Source organism: Poecilia mexicana, unplaced genomic scaffold, assembly GCF_051168715.1.
Source record: "Poecilia mexicana isolate PSO_F unplaced genomic scaffold, ASM5116871v1 scaffold_10, whole genome shotgun sequence".
NCBI lineage: Eukaryota > Metazoa > Chordata > Actinopteri > Cyprinodontiformes > Poeciliidae > Poecilia > Poecilia mexicana.
In genome coordinates this window covers 16929335-16952188 of record NW_028263379.1, presented here as the reverse complement: position 1 = coordinate 16952188, position 22854 = coordinate 16929335, and the positions used below count along the sequence as shown (strand labels likewise).

Here is a 22854-nt window from a genome sequence, read left to right as displayed (position 1 = left end):
TGATTTATATTTCTTAAGGTGAATCAATTAAAATCAGTTTCTGAATGTCAAAATGCACAAAATTGGAGACACAGAATCTCTGATCAGTGCATCTCTACAATAAAGATGAGGCTGAGGAGTGAGAAAGAGGATGAGGGAGTAGGAGTAAGCAAAGGAGGTGGTCTGCTGCATCCAGATCTCTGTTAATAAGGAAGAGAGGAGAGGAGCTGAGGAGTTGTAGGCAGGAAGACTAAACCCCTTCTGATTGATCCAATCTCAGTGTGCAGGAATCAACAAACAACTGGAGAGGAAACGATAAAAGAGGATTAGAAGAAAATAGAGACAGTGGAAGAGAGGACAAGGATAGTTCTGTAAACAAACCTTAAAGTGGATATAATGACAGGTCATGAAGGGAAGGCGTGTGGATGGGCGAGATAGATGGTGTAAAAGATAAAGAAGCAGAGAGAAGAGACAGCAAGAGATCGAATAAGGGACGGCATAGGACAGAAAATCTGAGGATCATTAAAGCAACATGTCGATTGGAAACCTTGGCATGTGGGCGAAAATACACAAACAAGCTTGTGCCAAGAGGATATTTATGAGAGGGAAGTGGGGATGTTGTGGCACTGAAACATATACTAGTTGATATTCATAGAGCATCCCAATCTGGTCTCAGCTCCTACCTTTACGCTCCCTTTATGTGCCTGTGTATATCTGTTGTACTTTTTCTGTCTTCCAAACACAGATTTGAGCTAAAAATAAGATTATGAACAGAGAAAGTGAAGTCAGGGTTAATGCCAAATTCTGTGACACAGACACTTTTTCGCCCTGATGTATCTAATATCGTGTCAGGCAGAGACAGGAGCTGGTTGTTGTAGATACCGATCTCTGTCACATTTTCACAGAGACATGCAACAGAGGCATATAAAAGTACCAAGCACAGCTATTTTTACACCTATCTAACAGAAAAAAAAACAACACCCAGTCAGGGATTGGATCCATTCTTCTTTCTGCAGCGAACTCAGCTGATACCGACTTCAGTCTTCACTGCCAGAAACTCATTTCCCCTCTCCTCCCATGACTGACTGTCCAAGTCTCCATCTGTCTCCTCACCCCCTTCCAACCTCTTCATTTCTTCTATTGTCGCCATCTCTTGTTTGCTTTGCATGGATTTTGACTGCAGCCGAAGGGCAATTTTGCATCGAGCACAGAGTTCACACACGAACACACATGTGCATATACAGAAGGGGGGCAGAAAAGAAACTTGCCTTTGGAGGATTTGTTTATCAAATGTGCTGTCAAATCATGTCAGCCCTTTCCCATCAGGGCACATTTTCCTGCCTCAGGCTAGCTGAAGACAAAGGGTTTATTGCTTAAAATGTAATTTCAACAAATTTGTTACTGTACATGGCTCCAATTGTACATATAGTTGCACTGAAATGGAAACCAAAGACACTATATTACTTAGATTGTAAACATTTGTGCTATTAAATTTCAATCTATAGATTTTTTGGGGGGGGGTCGGTGGGGAACAAAATATTAAGCAAAACACATACAGTGCTAAGAAAAAATTTTTCAGCGTTTTCTCAACTTTAAATCTTTTAGATCATTGGAGTATATATATGAAGGACAACCTTAGTTAATCCAAATCTTAAATAAATACTTTTATTTTAAGTGGAAACATAGTTGGCTCTATGCAAAAAAATAAATAAATAACATTAGCCACACCCATTCATTTTGAAAGGTTTACAAAGGTTTACAAAGTAACTGTTTAAGGTTCCAGTAAACCACAGTAGCAGCAATTATTAACAGAGAGAGGAAACATGGAACAGGGGGGAACTAACCTAAGGTAAGAGGTAGTTTGTAAGAAAAGGCCAGATTAATTTGAAAAGCTTTTTCTTTTCAAGAACTGAATTTTGTTGGGGTTTTTTGTGTTTTACATCTGCAAGTGAGACAGTAGTTTTTAAGAGTGCTTTAATAATATTTCTCTGAATGAAAAAAGGTTTCCAGACAAAGTGTGTCTGGAAAAATTTACAAACAATAACCGCTTGATGAAAATGTGCATTATACACGTTGTAGAATTTAAAGACTGCACATTACGTGCACTTAGTGCTCAGTGTGGTTATTAATTTGTGTTCACAGTTCACAAAGTGGTCATGACCTCAAACAGACACATTATGCATCAGAGTAAACCTTCAAAAATCTGTGAAATTAATGTTTCTCTGTTGAGTTATTATCCTCCTTTTCTGCCAGGGTCAGATCTAACACTGTCACAGCAACTTTGATACTTGTGTTGTTTTCAGATCCATCAACTGCACCAGAGCCAATTAATCTAATCTCCTTCTCCCCGATCTATCCTCCATTTCATTTTTGTGTCACGCGCTCCAGTTCTGTTAACCTCATAGAAAATAAAGCCCTCTTCACTTATTTCCCCCCCATTTCAACTGTCAGTGTCCAATTTTCTCCATTTCTGTTGTCTCTTTGCTTTCTCCGATTCTTATGATCTTTATCGCCGGTCAACCCACCCCTCGTTGAACTCACTGGATCTAAATGTCACTTTGTCTTCTGCTTGGATGCTCTGACCCATATAGAACTGGACAGTTTCTCTTCAGGGCGTCTGACTGTTCTATTCCCAACTCTTTTCAACTCTTGAGAAAAAAGGCCTCACTTTTAGCCAGCAGGTGGGAATTGAAAACTGAGCGTCTCAGAAATCGCTTCAGCTGTCAGGGTTTTTTTATTTTATTTGAATGTAATATATCAGTACACCTTTGGCTTTAGAATGATTGACCTATCCTAGTATTAATATAACTTTTCTTTCTCTTCAGGTCAGGAACCATTCACCAACATGGCAGCCGAAAGTCTTGCTGAGCTCCGCGATTGGCTCTTTCTCCTCCTCCTGGTCCTCACCTTATTGGCTGAGGTGCTGGAGCTGGCGGCAGCTGCAATCGCCATGGAGACAGGCGAGGGAGATGAGGGAATTGTTTGTCCCTCCGTGTGTCGCTGTGATGAGGGTTTTGTCTACTGCAACGACCGTGGCCTGAGCATAATCCCTCCGCTGCCATTAACGGCTGCTATCCTCTACTTGCAGAGCAACCGGCTGAGCAACGCCGGGCTGCCACAGTCACTGGAACGCAGCACTTCTATACGAGTGATATACCTTTACGCCAACCAGCTGGATGAGTTTCCGATACACCTTCCTCCGTCCCTAAAGGAGCTTCATTTGCAGGATAATAATATACGAACGTTACCACGATCAGCTTTGGCCAAGTTACCATTATTAGAACGTTTACACCTGGATGATAACTCAATATCAACAGTTAGCATCCAGGATCGAGCCTTTTCTGGGACTCCAAGGCTACGACTGCTGTTTCTGTCTCGGAATCACCTGTCGAGCATCCCAGCAGGCCTTCCCGCGTCACTGGAAGAGTTGCGACTGGATGACAACAGGATCAGCACCATCCCAACGCATGCCTTCCGTGGTCTCTCCTCCCTGCGACGTCTGGTCCTGGACGGAAACCTGCTGGCCAACACGCGGATCGCAGACGATACCTTCTCTCGTTTATCTAACCTGACGGAGTTGTCGCTGGTCAGGAATGCTCTACAGTCACCGCCAGTCAACCTGCCTTCAGCTCACCTGGTTCGACTACACTTGCAAGACAACGGGATGACCCACATTCCAAGGGCAACGTTGGATGGGATGAAGCGCCTACAAAGGTTGGACCTGTCAGGAAACAATCTGACCAGTCTGCCACGAGGGATTCTGAGAGACACCGAAAGCCTGGAGTTACTGCTGCTTCGAGGAAACCCCTGGAACTGTGGTTGCAACCTTCGCTGGCTTCATTCCTGGTTGCATGGCCGTGGGTCAGCAGTGACAGTCAGAGGCCTTGTCTGTCAGGGGCCAGAGTCTGTACGGGGCCAGTCGCTCAGAGATCTAACATCACTAATGGAGCAGTGTGAAGGCCCCCCGGCAGGTTCTAGTCCTGGAGAAGTGGTGAACCCAGTCGAAAAAAATGGAGGAGGTGAAGATGATGTTGGAGAGAGTCCAGTAGTCCCTCATGGGACCACCACAACTGCCCCTCTGTTGGTCCCCACACAAGGTTCTCTCTTCACTCTGCGGCCTAAGTGGCCAGGTCTCATTATGCCCCTGCCTCCGGGGGAAGGTGGACAAGTATCTGGAGAGGCCTTTGAGTTGACTGTTAAACCTCTCTCTTCAGACAGTGTCCTTGTGAGTTGGCTGTACCCACAGCCAGCACCCTCCTTCCGCCTGTCATGGCTAAGAATGGGAAGCAGCGTAGCTCTGGGCTCAATGACAGAGACTTTGGTTGCTGGAGAGAAGAGGCAGTACCTCCTTAACCAGCTCACTCCACGTTCCCGTTACCTCATCTGCCTTCTGCCACTGCGACAGGAGGTCTCCTTTGGGGGATCCAGCATGGGCTCATCTCGAGCTGGAGGCATGGACACAGATAGTAAAGACTCAGCTCCAGCCTGTGCTCAGATAGAGACTGGAGATGTCAGCTCTGGAGGGGATGGTGCAGACAAAGAGGGACAGGACTCTGAGCTAACAGCTCTGCCACTGGCTGGAATTATAGGGGGTGCCACAGCATTGGTGAGCTTGCTTCTCATCTTTGCCATCTTCTGCTGGTATGGACAGAGATCAGGTTACATGTCTGGGGACTCGGGTTCATACAGCAGAGGCCGGGGTGGAAAGCATTACGATGACTACGTAGAGTCAGGGACCAAGAAAGACACTTCCATCCTGGAGATCAGGGCCCCTCCTGCAGGCTTTCAGATGACAGCTATGGCCCATCAGTCCCTGCAGCCTAAGCTGGAGGACGTTACCTACATCCACACCATTTTCCCTTCCTCCTCCTCCTCTTCTTCCCAAGCTAATGGGACCTATCGGAGCAGCCATGGAGCTGGCAGTCTCAATGGCACTATCCTCAGCCAAGCCAGCCACCATCATGTCACTTATGGCACCAACCGTGGCTACAGAGAGGGTGGCATCCCTGACATAGATTATGCCTACACGTGATGATGCAGGGCACAATCCCTGAGCTACCAGAGCCCTGTTGGCTGGTGGCATTTTGCCCTTGGTTTCCAAAGTACCCTCTGTGCCTCTGATGGTTCGATTCTGATTGGTTTGCTTAGTAGATGATGATGATGATGGGACAATGTTAATAAGCAACAGAAGTAAGAGTCCCACTATACTCTTCTGCTGTATCCTACAAAATACAGTAGGCTCTTCTCTCAGCACTGCTTATTGTTCTAAATGGTTATGTTTCCTCTTTTGGATATCTCAGTGTCTTTCAAACCTACTGCTCTTCTCAGCTCATAATAATACACGGTAAATTATTTGAGGTTGATATACTAGGCTTAGCTGATTTAGCAGGAGATATATTTATAATATGAGGAAAAGGCACTTGATGTGTATAGAGATAGCGCTCATATCTTCCTTCCAACTGTAAGCTCTGTGCTGTATAGATAAAACGGGTGACAGAAAGGAGAAATCAATGGTTGTTATAACCCACAGATGACAATGCATCATGGCTGACATAAAAAGATGTGTTCCTTGCTCCCTTCTTTCCTCTGGTTTACTCCCCCCCCTTTTAATTTTTCCATCTTTCCGCCTCTTTTTTAGTTTTTTTTTTCCTTTTTTTGGAGCTGAAGCTCTTTTCCTTTCATTCCTCTCGTGTCTTTTGTGGTGCTGTGAGCAGAGGACGACTTTGTTCTCGCCAAAGGAGCTGACAGCAGTGATAACAGCTCTGACAGAGACGGGAGACACAAACCACAGCATGGGTAGACTAATGAGTGGGAAAGAGAGGGGGAAAGTGTGTGTGAGGGGGTGATGGATAGATGGGTGGATGGAGGAAAAGAAGATAAAAGACGACAAGGGGAAAAAGAGAAGGGTGCTGTTTGGGTGGGGGGGGTGTAGTCTCTCTGAGAGGTGGCTTGCTTATGGCAGAGAGCGAGGAAGGAGAAGAAAGACACAGGAGTTAAGTTGAAAAAGGGCGTGTGACCAATGAAGCGGCAGGAGGCAAAAAAAGAGGACAAAAGGAAAAGAAGATCGAGGGGAAGAGGGCTGACAACTGGAATAATGTGACTTCTTCATCTTAAAAAAGGATATAATTTTGCCCGCAGCGTGGCCACTGCTTCCAACAAACATGAGCGATAAAAGACTGCATGATTCTGTCAAAAACTTGATTGAACTTTGTTTGATTTATAGAGCGAAGAACATTTCAATAAATAAAACAAAGTGAGGAAGAGGCAAGAAAAACAAAAGGCAGAATAATCTCCAAGCAAAAAAAATATTCTGAATTAAGAAGAACAGCATGAACCCAGTTTTTAATTCGGCTTGGTCTTATTATTAAATTATCTTTCACACAGTAATGAAAGAAACTAATCATGCATCTCCTAATAGTAACCCATTTATCTTCAAGAGTAAGGCCAAACTTTTTTATTTGGCAATAACTTGGAGCAGCAGATCATTTTTGTGAAGGAAATTATAATGACTGAGCTCTTATTACTCGCATTATGGAGCGTGGGGTTGATTAAAGACGTTTGTTTTCTTTCTGTTGTTTTTATTGTGATTCAGGAAAAATAAAGAGGGGGAACATACTAATAAAAAATATCTATTATATTAAATGTGATTTTGCATTCTGATATTCATGTGTTCTCCTACAGCCTGGTTGATCATACAAAAACCACAATATTTTTGAATGATCAACTACATCGGACATTAATTTTAAAAAAAAAACCACTTCTCAAAATACAAAGTTTTCAAAATGCTGTGGAGACATCATAACAAAGTAGGACTTTTTCAGTTTGTTGTAATTCTCTCAAGAAAAGGGAAAAATAAACATATTAGCATTACATGTGTGAATGAAAAATGTCCACAATCCATGTTGTTAAAACAAACACAAAGATTCCCTGAAGACAGAATTCAAAAAGGGAAAAAATGAAGTTGCTCACCGACCGTGATGTCAAAATCCAATATGGCTGCCATTAGGAGGTTAGAGTGAGGAGTTTATCTATTAAACATTATTTAATAGTGTTTAAATGGACTAAATGCCTACATAGCTGTAAGCTTATACTGCCAAAAGTAATTAGTGTGGACACTGAGAACAAACCTTGGTAGAGCCTAACGGTTTTCTGACCTGCAGCTCAAACATGGATCATGGATACATTGGGTTTGAGGTCTTCTCCAGATGCAGGTTCAGACTTAATAAGTAAATGAAGTGCAGTATAAGTGGCCACTTTCACTTTTTCTTGACTCTTTAAACATTCCCAACTTCTCTTTTTATGTAATATTTCATTATAGATCAATGATCATGAACAGTTTTATGGGCTGTTTGGGTCTTCAAACTCTTCACTTCACACTTTTTAAATAGCTTCTGTCAACAAATTTCTACGAGTGTCTCTAAAGGCAACTAAAGTGACACCAGCTATAGAACCATGGATCTAGTAAACCAACCCTATCAGATTTTTTATGTGATCTTAGATATGTTCAGACACTAAATATAAAATATATAGGGTTTTTAAAACAATGGAGTTCATTTTTAATTAAAAACATAATATGATTGTCCAAGCCCCAAACTTAGGAAGCTAACAATAACTTCAGGTTTCTGTAAACCAGACATTGAAATGGAAATTATAAATAAAGACACAACCTTCTCTCACAGAAAATCATTTGAAGCTTTCTCTGTTTCAGGTCAGTTAGTGACACCAAACTTATTTAATATCTAATAAATTCCAGCATAATGAACGTTTTTTTTAAGGTCTCTTTTTAATTTCCTCTTTCTAATTAAGAAGATTACAAACATTTCTCTTTTTTTTATTTGGAAAAACTGCTTGTTAATTTAATTTGTAAAATATTTTGACCTATTCCTCCATACCACAGCAGTCTTTTGCGATGGCCACTACAAAACATGGACTCTGTTGTCCTTATGCCGTTTTATGGCGACATGCTTAGGGTTACTATCTAATTAAAATGCACACTTTTGCCCAAGCTTTCTGGATGATGTCTTGACATCTTCCTTTAAGATTTCCAAACAATATTACCCTTGACATGTAATCTGTGAGTCCCCAGTTACCTGGGAAGCGCACCGGTCCCTCCTGCAGCAAACCACCCAGGCAACATGATGGCTGCCACTCCCATTCTCCTCAGTAGGATGGTGCAAGCATCACACTTTTTAACCCAAATGTGACTTCAGTTTTAAAGTCAGACCTCAGAACATGACTCCAGCAATTAATGTTATTGTCCCTGAGTGCACATGAAAAGTGTAATTTTTATGTTTGCTTTGGAGTAATGGCCTCTTCGTCTGAGCGGCCTGTCAGCCCATGTCACTACAGGATTCTGGGAAACGGAACCGATCTGTGATAGGGCGTTCCCCTGATGTTTACACTTAAACAGATGAATATAGCACCTTCAGGTCTCTGGAAATTGGATCCAGTATTGAAGATTCATCGAGACATTTAGCAAATACCGTATAAATCACGGGGTTTTTCCTAACTGACCTAAAGCATGAAAAGTTGAGGGAAAACAGGTGTGTCTTTGAATACAGTACATGTATGTAAATGTCTTGTTTCAACTTTACATTTCACATGAAATGGGAAGATATTCCTATACATTTTGGATTATCTAAAACTGCAGCCTCAGTTAAATCTGCGATTAATTGCAGAATCCATTTTAACTTGCATTTTTTGTATTAAGATAAAGCACTGAAAATCAGACAGTTTGGTTAACCTAAATTATTTAAGATGAGCTGATAAAGTGTTGGCAGAGAAACATTTGTTGACTCAGGGTGTCCAGTTTTATGGCCTTAGATAAGCAAAGAGGATCTGCTAACAGCCCGACCGCTTCACTGTGCATCTCAACACCAACACGTCCACAGGAAAGCAGCCCCTGCTCTCTGACTGCCTCTCACTGAGCCCACCAACACACCCAAATGCAGGAGGAACTTTGATGGAAAATCATTTTTAAACAGCCAGATTTCCAGATGAAAGAGGAGGAGGACAGAGAGGGAGAAAGGAGAAACTTAGATAGAGCCTTTAAGTGTTGAAACCCGTTCCTTCTTTCTTTTGGTTGTACTCTTCTGATTTTCCTTCCTGTGTTGCTGTGTATCGATGATAATCAAGGAGCTCTGGTGTGTATTTTTTTAGTTTCTTTATATCTGTATTTTATTTTTCTTAAAATCACTTTTTGAAAGAGCAGTAAAGCTACCATTCATTCTTTCTAGAAAATCTTTCCTTTAAAAATATCCTCAGATGTGATAATGAAAACACTTATGTATAGACAAAACCGAGTGCAAAATGCTGTTTCATTTATTGATCTGTCGTCTTTTTTCTACGCGGATGAATAAAGACTTGTGAGAGGAAAACCAGTTTTCTGTGTCTTCTGTGTGTGTGTGTGTTTGCATGAATTGGGTGGATCATGAAAGTAACAACAAAAGGAAGAACACACCAAAAAAAAAGCACCACGGTGGCTTAGAAAGACACACGAAAAAAGAAACTTCAATGGTAGACTGAGATTATTAATATGATTTACGACGAGACGGTGCAAACCTTGTTAAATCACACACACTGGATGAATACATCAGCTGCTTTATGATTCAATTTGGAGGAACCCGGCAGACCGGAGTGAAGGCACGCACTTATTTAGGTTTGCGTGCGTGTTGTATGTTTTAAAGAAGTGAGGCTGCGTGTGAGAGCGCTGCTCTGCAATGTTTGGGTGAAGACATGCCTCTCATTCTAAGTGAGTGCTAATGCTTGTGTAAGCATGGATCAATATAACGAACGCAAGAGTGTATAAGTGTCCATCTTTGACTTACTGCTTGTGATGGGCGTTTGAGAAGGAAACACGCGGAAAGCATGAAGAGATTGCTTCGTGTTTGAGAGCTGAGTTATACGACAGATTGAAGGATGTCTGATTATTATACTTCTGTGTTTGAAGCTCACTGTACATTTCTCTCTTTGCTCTTAACAACAAAGGGCCGAGATCTCATCAGTCACTACACAGGCCTTTTTGATTTTGCTGTCAAAGTCCATTATTGAGCGTAAGGCCCTCCAGCTTAATTATTCTAACTGGCATTACACCCGAAGAAGAAGATGCACACCCAGAGACGGGCGTGCCCGTCGCTTCAGTCTGAAATTTAATCTCACGCTGCCACAAATGGGATCAAAGGGGGAGTCTTCCATTAAGTTACGTCTACTAACACATCACTTTTCTTAAAATAATTAATCTGGGAGAAAGACTGCTGCTGAAGCACAACAGTGATGTGTCACGTTTCACTGTTTTCCTTTTAAATCTATTTCATTCTCCATGTGTCGCCTCTTTGCTTTTGACAAATTGGGCCGCTGATGTGCAGGAGAGCGGTTTAACTTTGTGTTTTCTGCACCACCGTGTTGTGAAGGGTGATTTAAGGCTGCACAGTAAGGTAAAGGAGCCCTCCGGTGTTTGCATGGATAATAGGCCTATTTAGTTAAAGGTCAATTTATTCTCCCTAAATGCGCTTGTTTCAGCGTGGTCAAACAAATTCTTGATCCAAGTATTTTTGCACGGTTAGTTTGAATGCAAATTTTCCCACAAATTGCAGGTATCCATCAGAGAAAGCTGCATGGCAGACCACACATTTGCATTTTCTTTTAGAGTTCGAATTTAAAAAACAGTAGTCTACGATAGAGCACAAGTGAAAAACAGTTTTAAAAAAAAGGGCACTAAAGAAATACAAGCACATGAATATATATTATCAAATGTGTGTGTGTGTGTGTGTGTGTGTGTGTGTGTGTGTGTGTGTGTGTGTGTGTGTGTGTGTGTGTGTGTGTGTGCGTGCGTGCGTGCGTGCGTGCGTGCGTGCGTGCGTGCGTGCGTGCGTGCGTGCGTGCGTGTGTGTGTGTGTGTGTGTGGTAACTCCCCAAAGAACTGTTAGGAATCCAGTATTTGTTAGTTATTATAGTGAAAGCGTTAACACTTTGATTCCTGAGGTAAATTAACAGCCAATGGATTAATGTGATTCTATTTACTATGAAATCAAAATAAAGCAAAATGCTTTATTAAATATTGAATGCTTGCTTTAACTAACATTTCTAATTGTATGAAAATTTTAATCTATTCTCTATATATTTTGTCCCAACTAAAAAAAAAAATAGAAAGGCTCAAATTTGGTGTGTCGGCAGACCAAATGCATATCATTCTTGAGCTGCAGTCGGGGGACGGACAAAATCAGCACAGGGGTCAAAAACAGCCCCCGTGCCGCACATTGGACACCTCTGACACCGACCAATGTCCCTTTTCTAATCTCTTTTGAATGGGTTTCCATCATCAATAGGTTCCACAGACAGTAACTAAATCAGCACAACAAAATTATACATTTGTTTGATCAAAACTCAAGTTGTGATGTTGCAAATTAAAATGAAAAACTGCAATTTAAATATAAATTGGTATTTTTCTTAATAGAAATTCAAATTTAGATTTTTTTATATATAACACACTAACAGATGAGGAATTTGTATTCCATACTTTACATGACAAAGTAAAAACTCAGCTAGAATAATTCTCTCCCTTGCAGGGTGGACAATGTGAGCAAACTTCTAAAAACCTAATCCAAAGCAGAGTGACTATTATATTTATTTTCGTGCCCAAAGTCACTCAGTGTGACTTTGATTGTTCCTCTTGCTTGCGGCCATCATGACCTCCGACTCCAAATAGCATCTCTGTCAAATTAATTTTCTGTTTCTTATTACGTCAAAACATATTTCTTTAGTGTTCACCATGAGTCATATTTTTTTTGTTTACTTTTCACAGGATCATCATACAATCTTCCTCAGAATGCATTTTTGCCCGACAAAAGAGACGCATGCATTTTAAAATAATCCATTGTTGCTTTTGCTGCGTTTATGTCCTGAACTGACAGGATAAAAGGTGATTCTAAAGAAGTGTGAACTGGCAGGGTAACCAACACTGACAGGTTTCTTTTCACACAAACACACAGAGAAACAAGCGACACACCTCAGAGGGATGAAGTGATATAACAGCAGCAACAACAAAAACTTGAAGCCGCGGTGGTCTTTTGTAGCTTTGGATGGAGGGGACATGAGCGAAATAAACAAGGCAGGGAGCAGAGCAAGACGGCCTCTGGGGCGTTTTGACAACGCAAACTGTATAAATCAGGCTGCCTATCAGAGAGAGAGACACTTTAGTGTCACTGTTAAAAAAAAAAAAAAAAAAAAAAAGCCTCTAGTTAAAAAGGAGCAGAAGCTGTTCTAGCATAACAAAACTGTCCTTTACAGCAGCCTTTGTCTTTTCACTTCAATCTGCTTAATTCTCACTGATGCACTTTTTCTAACCTTGCTAGTAGGCAAAAAAGAATTAGATACTAAAGAATATTAAATACATTTACAACTTTAAGTATTCTTTCCGCTGCTTCCCTCATTATCATACTGGTCTTGAGTGAGTAGCATGCTCTTCTCTGCCTTGTAGTTTAGTATAAACCCTTGGATATTCTGTTTCATCAGCCCATCCACATGGTTAATCCATATAGAGAGGAAGAACTCCTCCAAAGCTTTCACTGAAGTCGACCCGCCTCTCCTGGGCCGAACCACCCCGACACCTCGGCAACGTCTCCTTACAGGAAGCTTGTGATTCCTCTGGAGCAATGACTCTCAGCCTTCCCTTCGGCAGAAGTAGACACATCTCAGCTCCAAAAAATTAATAATTAAATTCCAGGAGCACTGTAAATTATTCATAGTGTTAAAAATGCCAGACAGTGGAACAGAGGAGAGCTCCGGCACAAACACTGACAACTCACTGCCACTTGCTGAACTTCACTCCAAAATAGAAAGCAAATGAGAAACACAGAAGTGTTGATAATTAGAGTCCGAACCCATACATTAACTGTGAACTTTTTGTCAACATTTAGCTGCAGGCACAAATAAAAGGGACTTTTAAGTTAAAACAATGATTAGATCAGCTTTTCTGTTTCATTAAGCTACAAATAACTGAAACAGTTATTTTGATTTGTTTCTTATTAGTTTTTTGGGTTTTTGTTTTTTACCAGGTTTGCTGGAAGCTGTTTGTCTAAGTTTTAGTCAGGGGAAAAGGACACTTCCTCTTCCCCATTTTTCCTTTTTGTCACCTTAAATCTTATTTTAAAATATATTTTTGGTGGTATAATCCATTCATCACCCACTGGTAGGAGAAAGATCCTAGTGAAACAAAAGGGCTGATTGGCCACAAGGACTGGTTTTAAACCAAGTCAGTAGCTGGGTTAAAAAAAAAAAGTGAAGCCAAAAGATGCACCCAACGCTCTCTGTGCAGCCGCGCCCCAAACCCCAGACCAGCCCACTCTAACCCAGAGGCAGATGGGCAGTTATCGAGCAGCGTGCCAAAGACAGGACCCTCTGTCTCCAGACCATTATTGAGCCAGCCTGGAGCCTAAATGTATTAATGACTAAAAATAAAAAGCAACGACAGAATTGGAAAAGGCAAGAAATTTAAAAAATAAATAAATAAATGAAAACATAAAAAAATGTCACCGAATTTTTCTTACTTTTCAATTTTCATAAAAGCACTAGGATGGAGAGCGACAGGCCATCAGTAAAGCAGCAGAGGAAGATGTCATCAGGTGCTGCTGACGGATTGAGATCTGGGTTTTGTGACGGCCGCTCCAAAAACATCAAGTTTGTCACTTTATAACCGATTTTGGATGTTTAAGTCATTTGGAAGAATTTATATGTGCTTCAAGTTTCTGTTCGATGTCTTCTGATGTTGCTTCAATATTTCCACATAATGTCACATTGAATCTGCACCAAGTAAAAGCAAAAAATTGTGTATCAGCATATTTTCCTCAAATAATTTGGAGTTGCTCCAAAAAGGAGAGGTCCCTAACTAACTAAAGCCAGAAAAGATTTAGTGTGATTTAAAGTCAGACAGTGTAAGAAAACATCTGGTTAGAGCTGCAAAATAAATGTCAGCACTTCCCTTCTGGTACAGCTGGTGCACCAATTTCAGAACAGATACCACAGGAAATGGCTAATTTAGATTATTTTTTAATAAACTCAGACTTGCAGATGTCTTTGTGTTCAAATATTTACTTGTTTGTTTGTTTTTGCATGCTAAGCATTTTCTTGCAAACAGCTTTCCAATAATGCTCTGGTTAAGCGGCAGCGCGGTTCTCTAAAAAGCCCCAGCATACATTGTTGTAAGACGTCTGAGGTGGATTTTGAGCTTGTCTTCGTCGAAGTCCTGTTGTAGAAACCAGCATGTTTTCTGCTCAATATTTTTGAAACTTTCACTCGGATCACACTTGGTGGGATTCATTCTCGCATCGATTTGTGCAACACTGCTCCTTTTTCTTCCCTTTCTTTGTCCCCTTGGCTATGGACTGAACTCAAAGGCCTAATTATAGAGAAGTAGCGGTGCAGCGTAACCAGTTTTAATATGGTGAAAGAATACTTAACACGTCACTGTATGACAAACAAGTTAATGAGATTCTTCCTGTTTTAGGTCAATGAAGCTAAAAATGGAGGCGCTCTATTTGCTTTTTCACACAGCTGTGCTCCTCAAAACCAACAGATCAGCCCATCAGTCAGTCCAGCTCTAAGGGCTGGACAATAGCAACAACAGGATTTAAGTGGATAACAAGCTCCTATAAATAGTCTTGTCATTTCCTAAGCTCTGATAATGCAGCAGACTCGACAGCACGCACATCAGGCAACATTTCACAATAATGTCTGATAGATCGCAATTACAGGATGGTAATTGTGCACATTGTGTGCCGTGTGTACTCCCTGTACCCTCTGCATGTGCGTGTATGCAATTATGTGACAAAAGCATCATCTGTGATGAGGACATGTGAGTACACAAAGAGCCTCACTTGTCTTGTCTTTACGAGCTGAGAGAATGAAAAAAAAAAAAAAAGCGTATGAGGACTCAGGTCTCCTTTAAAGCCCATTTTAGAGGCTACAGTTATACGGCCCGTGTACTTAATTCACTAAGCCATTACTAAAAAGATGAAAGAAAATTGAGGCTTAATGTAAAGCTGCATTATACTTTATCATTCAAATAACACTGCCTACAATGAGGATAATCTTCCCCCAATGTGTTTTTAATTTCCATGTCAAATGTCCTTCTAATCCTGACTTCGATGCCTTAGTTTTAGTCAAAATTATTTGCACAGCTCATTTAATTAATGATGGATGCAAATAATTAAAGTCTACATAGGAAACATCCCTCATTAAAGGTGGAGACAGAAAGTCCTAAATCTTCATAAAACTTGTTGGAAAACTCAATTCACTCATAACTGAAAATGCAAATGCTGCGGAGTAATTAGAAGATTAAGTGGACAGACAAACAGTAAACAAAGTGTTACTTCTTTGTGCGTCGGTGGCTTTCACATAAAGCTGGAACTTGGAAAAACATCTCTTATGATTGATTTAAAGCTTTTTTTGTGTTTAAGACACAGCATGACCAGACAGCAGTTTTCTACATTTCTGATCTACTTTATTGAGCTTCTCTATTTAACCTCATCTGATCAATGAGCCCCCACTGTTCGCTGGCCACAGTAAAGGTTTACATAAAGGCTTGTAAAATCCATGTTACCAGACATTTTAGGTTTATTTCTGGCCATAAGGTTATTTTTTTGTTGAGTTATTAAAAAAAAAACAAGTAAAAGAAATTGCTTAATGGGATAACATAAAGCCCAATCATGTTAACTTTATGTTTAGTCAGAGTGGCACCTTGTGTTTGTTGACATAATTGTTTTATGAAATGTAGAAATCACGAAGGATATGCAAAAGAAAATACAATAAAAAAAAAAATTGAGAATTTAAGTCAAATTTCACTATTGGGCTTTTGTGCATAATTATTTCCATAATCAGCTTATCTCTCCAAGATAAGAATTTTAGGTGGTTTGTTGACCACTGCTTACATGGCATCTGTCATAAAAACAGTTACTCTGAACATGTGCAGAGCCTTGAGGTAAAGTGATATTACCAGTTTCTGTGTAGCCAATAGATGATTCCTTGCTTTGCAAGATAAGAGTGACGTAAAGGTCTTGTACAATCATTACAGTCACAACGCTGCAGCTGAGAGGAAGTGCTTTGAGTCCCAGTCTTAGCTGACATATGATCTGTATAAATGTTTCTTTTTTTCTTGGCTAAATGTTTGGCCCCCATTTATATATTACGGTTTCAAGTTAGATCAGTTAATTTCCTGCGACGTTTTTCTCCTGAATAAGTGTTTCTGGCAAGTTCGACTGACTGATGCTGTAGGTGTATTAATGTGCACATTCTGTGCAAGTGATTAACTCTGTTTCACTTCATCCCATTTTAATCAAATTTAGCTGTGAAGATGACAGCAATGTGTAAATATATGAAATGTTTACCCGACAAACTCATAAAAAATATGTGCAAGTTTTAAATGCAATTCATTTTTAAGCTACAGTCCTCAGTATTGCATTTTAAGTAATTGATGTAATTCATTTTCCTTTAGCGCAGCTCTCATGACTGAACTGAGGCTTATTTCTAATTATTTCCAGTTCAGTTTCATCATATTAAACAGACTGAATACCCAGCCTTCTTGATATAAGGTACAAAAGTAATGTCGGTTTCACTTTATGTGCAAACATATAATTTCAAATATATAAATAATAATATTTATTATTAGTAAGTGCACACTAAATCACTTATTTGGAGAAAGATTTATATTTTAAATACAGTTAAAAATTTGTTTATGGGTTAATTAAAAAAAGTAGAAAGTGGCAAGCAAATATTTATGTGCACTGTCGCAGTTTTTTTTTTAAATTTCGTTAAAAAAAACAGAAAAGGTTTTGTCATAATCACATGGGTCTGCAACTTGCAGTTCTGAAACTACATGCGGCTTTTAATCCCTTGCAGTGACTCTAGATAACATGCCAAAAATGCCATGAATTGAGCAGTGTTTTTCACATAAAGCTAACAAAACAACAAAATTTATGGGGGTTTTTTAAACTGCTATTATGCAATATCAGGATACAGTTTACAAAACAATTTTTTTTTGTTTAGTTATTCCCCTTGACAATTGTTTTTATTTTTAGTAAAAAAAAAAAAAAAGGTTGGATTTTCTGTAGTAGGAAAGAGAGTAAAGATGGCTTTTTGGGCTGTAAATGGTGCTGACCCCCTGAATTACGATTATGTCACAACCACTGGTCATGTATAAAAATGTTTAAGCAAAATCAACTTGCATGTTATTTGTAGACATTTGTAACCTTGTTCTCACTGAATTCTGATGCATAATATTTTAAACAATTGTTGAGCAATAAAATCTACATGTGTTAAGATGTTGGGATATTAAGCAAAGAACTTCTCAACACAGACCTCATATTTTCTGCAAGTAGGAGGTCAGTTGTCCTGAGACGTTTTAGATCTGTGCCACCATAAACGGGTGTACATATAGAAGGAATCGTTTCTCTTGAGCAAGTACAGTTCCACACCTTCTTCCACTTAATAACTTTTCAGCTTCTACAGAAAGGAAATGGCAAAGAAAACTATGCAAGCTGACCCATAAGGATGTTTGGTTCGGTTTGAGCCACACAAAAAGTTTATAAAGGTGGCACACAACCAAAATCATTTGTTCGTGGTTCCTTTTATTAAGAACCCAGTTTTTTGTTTGGCTTTATGGCTTTTTTTATTACTGTTGTAATACTTTATTTTTTATGCCCGAGTTCCAAATGTTTCCAACATCGCTCCATTGTGTTCTTCAAGCAGTTTGGATCAAACTTGAGCTTGAAAGCTGCTATAAACTGAAGCAGATTGAAGTTCTTTAATTGCAAGCTATAATCATTTATTTGTACTTCAAATGCTCGGCTGTGTCCAACGAGTATGCAAAACAAACTCCATCAATAGCTTCCTATTCAGTGCGGGTGCCATCATTAATGTCCGCTGGGAACCACAATTCTGCAAAACAAACATATTTGAACGCAGCATTTGCCTTGTTGACAGAAACTCTGATGGGCCAAGTGCTGATGACCAGGCTGCCTCCTTTTCCCTTTTATTCCCTCATTCACTCCATCTCCCACATTGGCCCAATCAGGCTAATGAGGCTCGCACTTCCTCCATCCCTTCCTGCTTGCTAAAGTGCCGATTGATTGGAGGGGTGGGAATGCTTTTAACGAGGGAGGGGTGGGAGAGAAATAATTAGCACAAATGAGCTTTTCTGCGAACTCCCCCAATTTGGCTTTTCTCCTTCTGTTTATTTACTGACCCGGACAACATTAGGGATTAACTCTCTGAGGATATGTTAACTTCTCAACGTCAGCGTGTAAATCAGCGTGATGCTGCCAATTTCTTTAATGGCACTTTTCTGCGGAGCGATGATGTCTGAGCTCGAGAAACAAAGTGTAAAGCGACAGGAGAAGTTCAAACTAACTAAATTGAGACACAAAAGGGACACTGGAGCATTCCTCGGGCCACTGAGGCAACGAACCCTGAAAACTAAAACTTTTTACTTCAACGTGAACATCAAACCCATTACCAAATGACCAGTAAACCACTGTTTCTGACAGTTTTTCCATTATTAATTCAGACAGATCAGGACAGAACAAAAACTAGAGCAGCAGAACTGTAAAAAAAAAAAAAAAAAAAAACACACACAATGCTGTGTAGTCACAATTTCCCACAGGCTCCAAACTTCACCCATGGCAAAGACACAGACAGGCGAGGACAGAGCGGACCTAACGCAACCTCAGTGCAGCGAGAAACACTGAGGAACATGACTGTTAGTGTTCACACGAATCAAAAAAGCCAAGATACAAGAAAAGAACAGAAATCTAAGCAGAGATAAGTCTCTGCAAGAATCACAGTTTTTAAAAATGGGACTCAAAGTAAACAAAAGCAACATCTCTGAGCATCATTCATTTTTCTGTGATATTAAGGATTTCGTGTCCAATATTCAATTAAATGGAAAACTCTACAAAAGACTGACTTTATAAGAACTACAGTAATCATAAGACAAGTAAAAATAATCATAACATATTTGAACAAATTTCATAAAACGTGATGTTAATAAAAAAACATGTGCAACTAGTGTTAATTCAGATGTGAGCAGAGCTTTACACCTGACATCTTATTCTGTCGTGATCAAATCACAGTTGCCAACTTAAGATGAAAATAAATATTTATTTTGATATTATAACAACTTAGACTGAAATCAGTGACTAATTATTTTGGCCATACAAAATCCTCGATTAGCATAATTATGTAGCTTATAACTGCAGTATGTAACAGTATGTAATATTTACAAAAATATGATTTTACATATTTGTTCAAACTATCACCGTGTCGTGACACTACAACATGAGACAGATAATCTCTCCGCCTCCTCCGTCTGAATAAATGCACACTCCTGGTCAAAAACAACCAAATTAGAACCAGGAGGAGTGTCTTTGTGCTGTCAATCAACCTTGTGTACACGCTGCTTAATGTGATAATGGTGGAGCAACTACTTCCCGTTTCAGGAAAACTGCTTATCCGCCGTTATTGGTAACCTTAGCATTCACGACAGGCTCTGCCTCCGCTGTCTCCTACTTATTCAAGATTGAGTTAAAAGGTCCAGAAGGGCAAGAGAGGCATCCATCTCCTCAGAGACGCTCTCCATCATATTCCTGTTCACCTACGATGATCTGTCAGGGAGTTCTGGGTCTGTTCTCCTAGTTAGACATGCCCAGAAAACCTCTAAACCAAGGCGTCAGGAGGGACTCATTCCTCATTCCTTTTGACGCAGAGGAGCAGGTTCTCTACTCTCCAGCAATAATGGTTGTCGAAGCTTCTCACCTCATTTCTAAGGTTGAATTGACTGCTGCGCTGCCAAGCCCGTATGATGTCATATCAAACATCAATACCTGTCATCTAGGGTCCATCTGGCCAATAAAGGAAGCTGATGAAATCAGTTTCTTTCCAGGATCTTGTTTTTTCCATCACAACCAATATCTTTTGACCATATAGGAGGGTTGGAATCTAGAAAATCCAATAAATTCATAGCTGAACCCAACGGCTCTTCCTTCACCGTGATCGACCAGAGCAGAACTTTTATTATTGCAGATGAGGCTCCAACCCCTTTATGCATCTTACCATCAGTCATGAACAAAACATTATGATATTTTAACTCATCTTGAGATAAAGATTCACAAACCTGAGCAAACTGTTGACTCTTTAGAAGAAACAGTGGCCTCAAACTTGGAGCAAAAAGAAGAAAAATCATAAAACATTACTTTGGCCTTTTTTCAGTTGCTGCTACATTTCAATAGAGGAATGCATCTCAGCTACCAACTAAGCTCTTTGAAGCATCTTGGAGGGCAAACAACTCACAATCAATGTGATTGTTTGGCTCACAGTAGTTTGGGGAAATTCAGTAGATAAAGTATGGACCTTTGGCTGCAGATCCCAGGACATGGACTATAGTTTGTTTTTGTTTTTTGGTGGGGGGGTGGAGGGGGTTCTCAGAAACAAAGAAAAACAGTCAGTTTATCTGTAGGTTAGATTGATGAGTGCCTTTTAAAATGTCTTGATCGGATGCATGTGTTGCTGAGAATGTCACCACCACTAGTCCACCACACCCACGCACACACACACACACACACCCACGCACACACACACACACACGCACGCACGCACGCACGTACACACACTGCTCTGTCCAACAGCAATTAAATAAGCTTAAGATAAATAAGGAGAAGCTTTTTCTTCTGCCAGGAACAAAAGAGACTTTACAGGTGCTGCCTATGGAGTTACATGCACTTGTTGTTGGTTCACTGCTGTAGTCTTCAGTTCCCACAGGGATTACTGAAAAAAATCGCCACCTCACCTCCTTTGCCAGTGGGAGCCTGGATGATAATGTGCTTCAAAGACCCTGATTTTCTAATATCTCTGCTTGACAGAGTGCAAAAAGATCTCCTTTTAACACTATTTTTTAGGTTGTTATGTAATTCTCAAGGAATCATTTCTGAACTCCAGTCAGTTTGAGTATGTGGTTGCAAAAAACAACTTTTAAAAATTACTTTTATATGCAAATACTAATAACCATAAATATTCTGAGAACCCCTTAAACACATTGACATAAAGACAGCTGGTTTGAGTCATAGTTTGTCATTTCCTGGAAAAAACAAGGATCAAACAAGCAGACCATGAAATGTAAAATCTCACGAAAAATAATGCCTGACCCAATAATTTATCCAATAAATACATTCAGAACTACTGATGCAATACAAATTTGCCTGGTGGTGTCAAGAAAACTGGCATGGACTTGTGAGATCTCTCTAGGTACACGCAGAAAGCAGGGTAAAAGGCCTGGGGAGTGACAGTAATCCTGTATTGATTTAAGAATGATTAAAGAAATGAAATGAAATACATATGTGTGTAATGGTTGGAATCAAATACATAGATAAGTAAATAGTTGAAATGATTTATGTCTTATAATCACAATGTCTGTAATGTATGACTGAAATATATAATCTGTATTCATGATCTGCGGTAACAGTAACAACTTAATTGTTATATATACATTTTCAATGATTTCAGATAATGGTAAAACTGATTATGTTTTGAGTTGATTGTGTTTCATGGTACATTATAAGAAGATTGTAGAGTTAAGCACAGAGAAGCACTGAGCTGGCTGGGCGGGGACCTCAGAACAGATTGCCAAAAAAGGTAATAACTACCAGATGGTCAGCAGGAAAAAAGAGAAGTATTGCAAAGGAGTTGCAGCAGTCGGACGCAAAAGAGGGAGGTTTGTGTATTACCAAATGCAGGGTGGAGCGAGGTTTGGGAAGACGGGTACTTTCCGATGAGATAATCGGGGAGAATGAGTCATAAGATCTCTCCCACACACAACTGTGGACCAGGAGGGTTTAAAAGCCAGCAAGCTGGGGAGGAAACTGTTCTTAGTCCGCGGCGCTGAAGGAGAATCAACAAGAGGACGCAGGCGAAAGATCAGCGGAGGACCACACCCTGGGACCGGGGGGAAAAAGTTTGAGACTTCTCGCCGCAAAGAAGGACAAGATCCGTCAGCCCCAGCCCTGGCCCCTGAATTTGACCGTTTTCCTCTGCCTCCACCCTACGATCCCTATTCAACAGCAGCAGACTTGGGGAAAAGACAAAGGTCACCTAGTGATGAAGATTCTGTACGTCTAAAAGAGGTTGGACAGATTGACTTTGCTGCTTTTCCGGAAAAGGACTTTGCCCGGCTAAGACAGAGACTCTAACCAAGAACGTCTAAAGATTTCGGCTGCCAAGATCGACTAACATCGGGTGTGAGTTGCCCTGCCCCTAAAGCCTCGCTCAGTGAGATTAGTGACATAGGTTAGGGATAGAAATAAGATAGGATATGGTTGATTTGGTTGATATTATAATTTGAAATTAATATTTGTTACAAGTTTACAATTACTTTTATTAAATCTGTTTGTCATTTACCCCTGCTAAAGCTTGCTTAATAAAATATAATAAAAATAAGAATGGAGGTCGCGGATATTGAATTCAATTGAGTCACTGTTTGATGAGGGTTCTTCTGGTATAAGTAAAATCTAAATACATGATTCTAGAAATGGGTGGCTTCGTACTTTCCTTTGGCGAGCTATAAATAATGGCCCTGGGACTTATATCTAAGTCACTAAATCCAATCTAGCCGATAACAAGTGCACGTTATTTTAAGGAGGAAAGCTACCGTTAACAGGAGTGGTTGTTGGAACTACGCGGCAGCTAGAGCTACTCTGTCGACTGTTTCTCAACTGAAAAGGGCCGTAACTTCTGGATCTGAAGGTAGTTAGAGCTAGACGAGTTTTCTCCGCCACCAGTTTAAACAGAAATTCTCTAGTAAACCTATGATAGGGTAAAACCCAGGTTTCAGGGATT

At 40.1% G+C, this 22854-nt stretch overlaps 2 protein-coding genes across 6 annotated transcripts in view; one reads left to right on the top strand and one right to left on the bottom strand.

Annotated features, from left to right (window-relative positions):
- flrt1b (fibronectin leucine rich transmembrane protein 1b) overlaps positions 1–5159 on the top strand; it is a 52160-nt gene extending 47001 nt beyond the window's left edge. Inside the window, exon 3 of the mRNA XM_015007598.2 lies at positions 2805–5159. Within this exon, the coding sequence (XP_014863084.1) occupies positions 2825–5011 (2187 nt within the window). The 5' untranslated portion in view covers positions 2805–2824 and the 3' untranslated portion in view covers positions 5012–5159. The remainder of the gene's footprint in view (positions 1–2804) is intronic.
- The window catches only part of macrod1 (mono-ADP ribosylhydrolase 1), a 176550-nt gene that overhangs the window by 141615 nt on the left and 12081 nt on the right, over positions 1–22854 (bottom strand). The gene's annotated exons all lie outside the window — the stretch shown is intronic.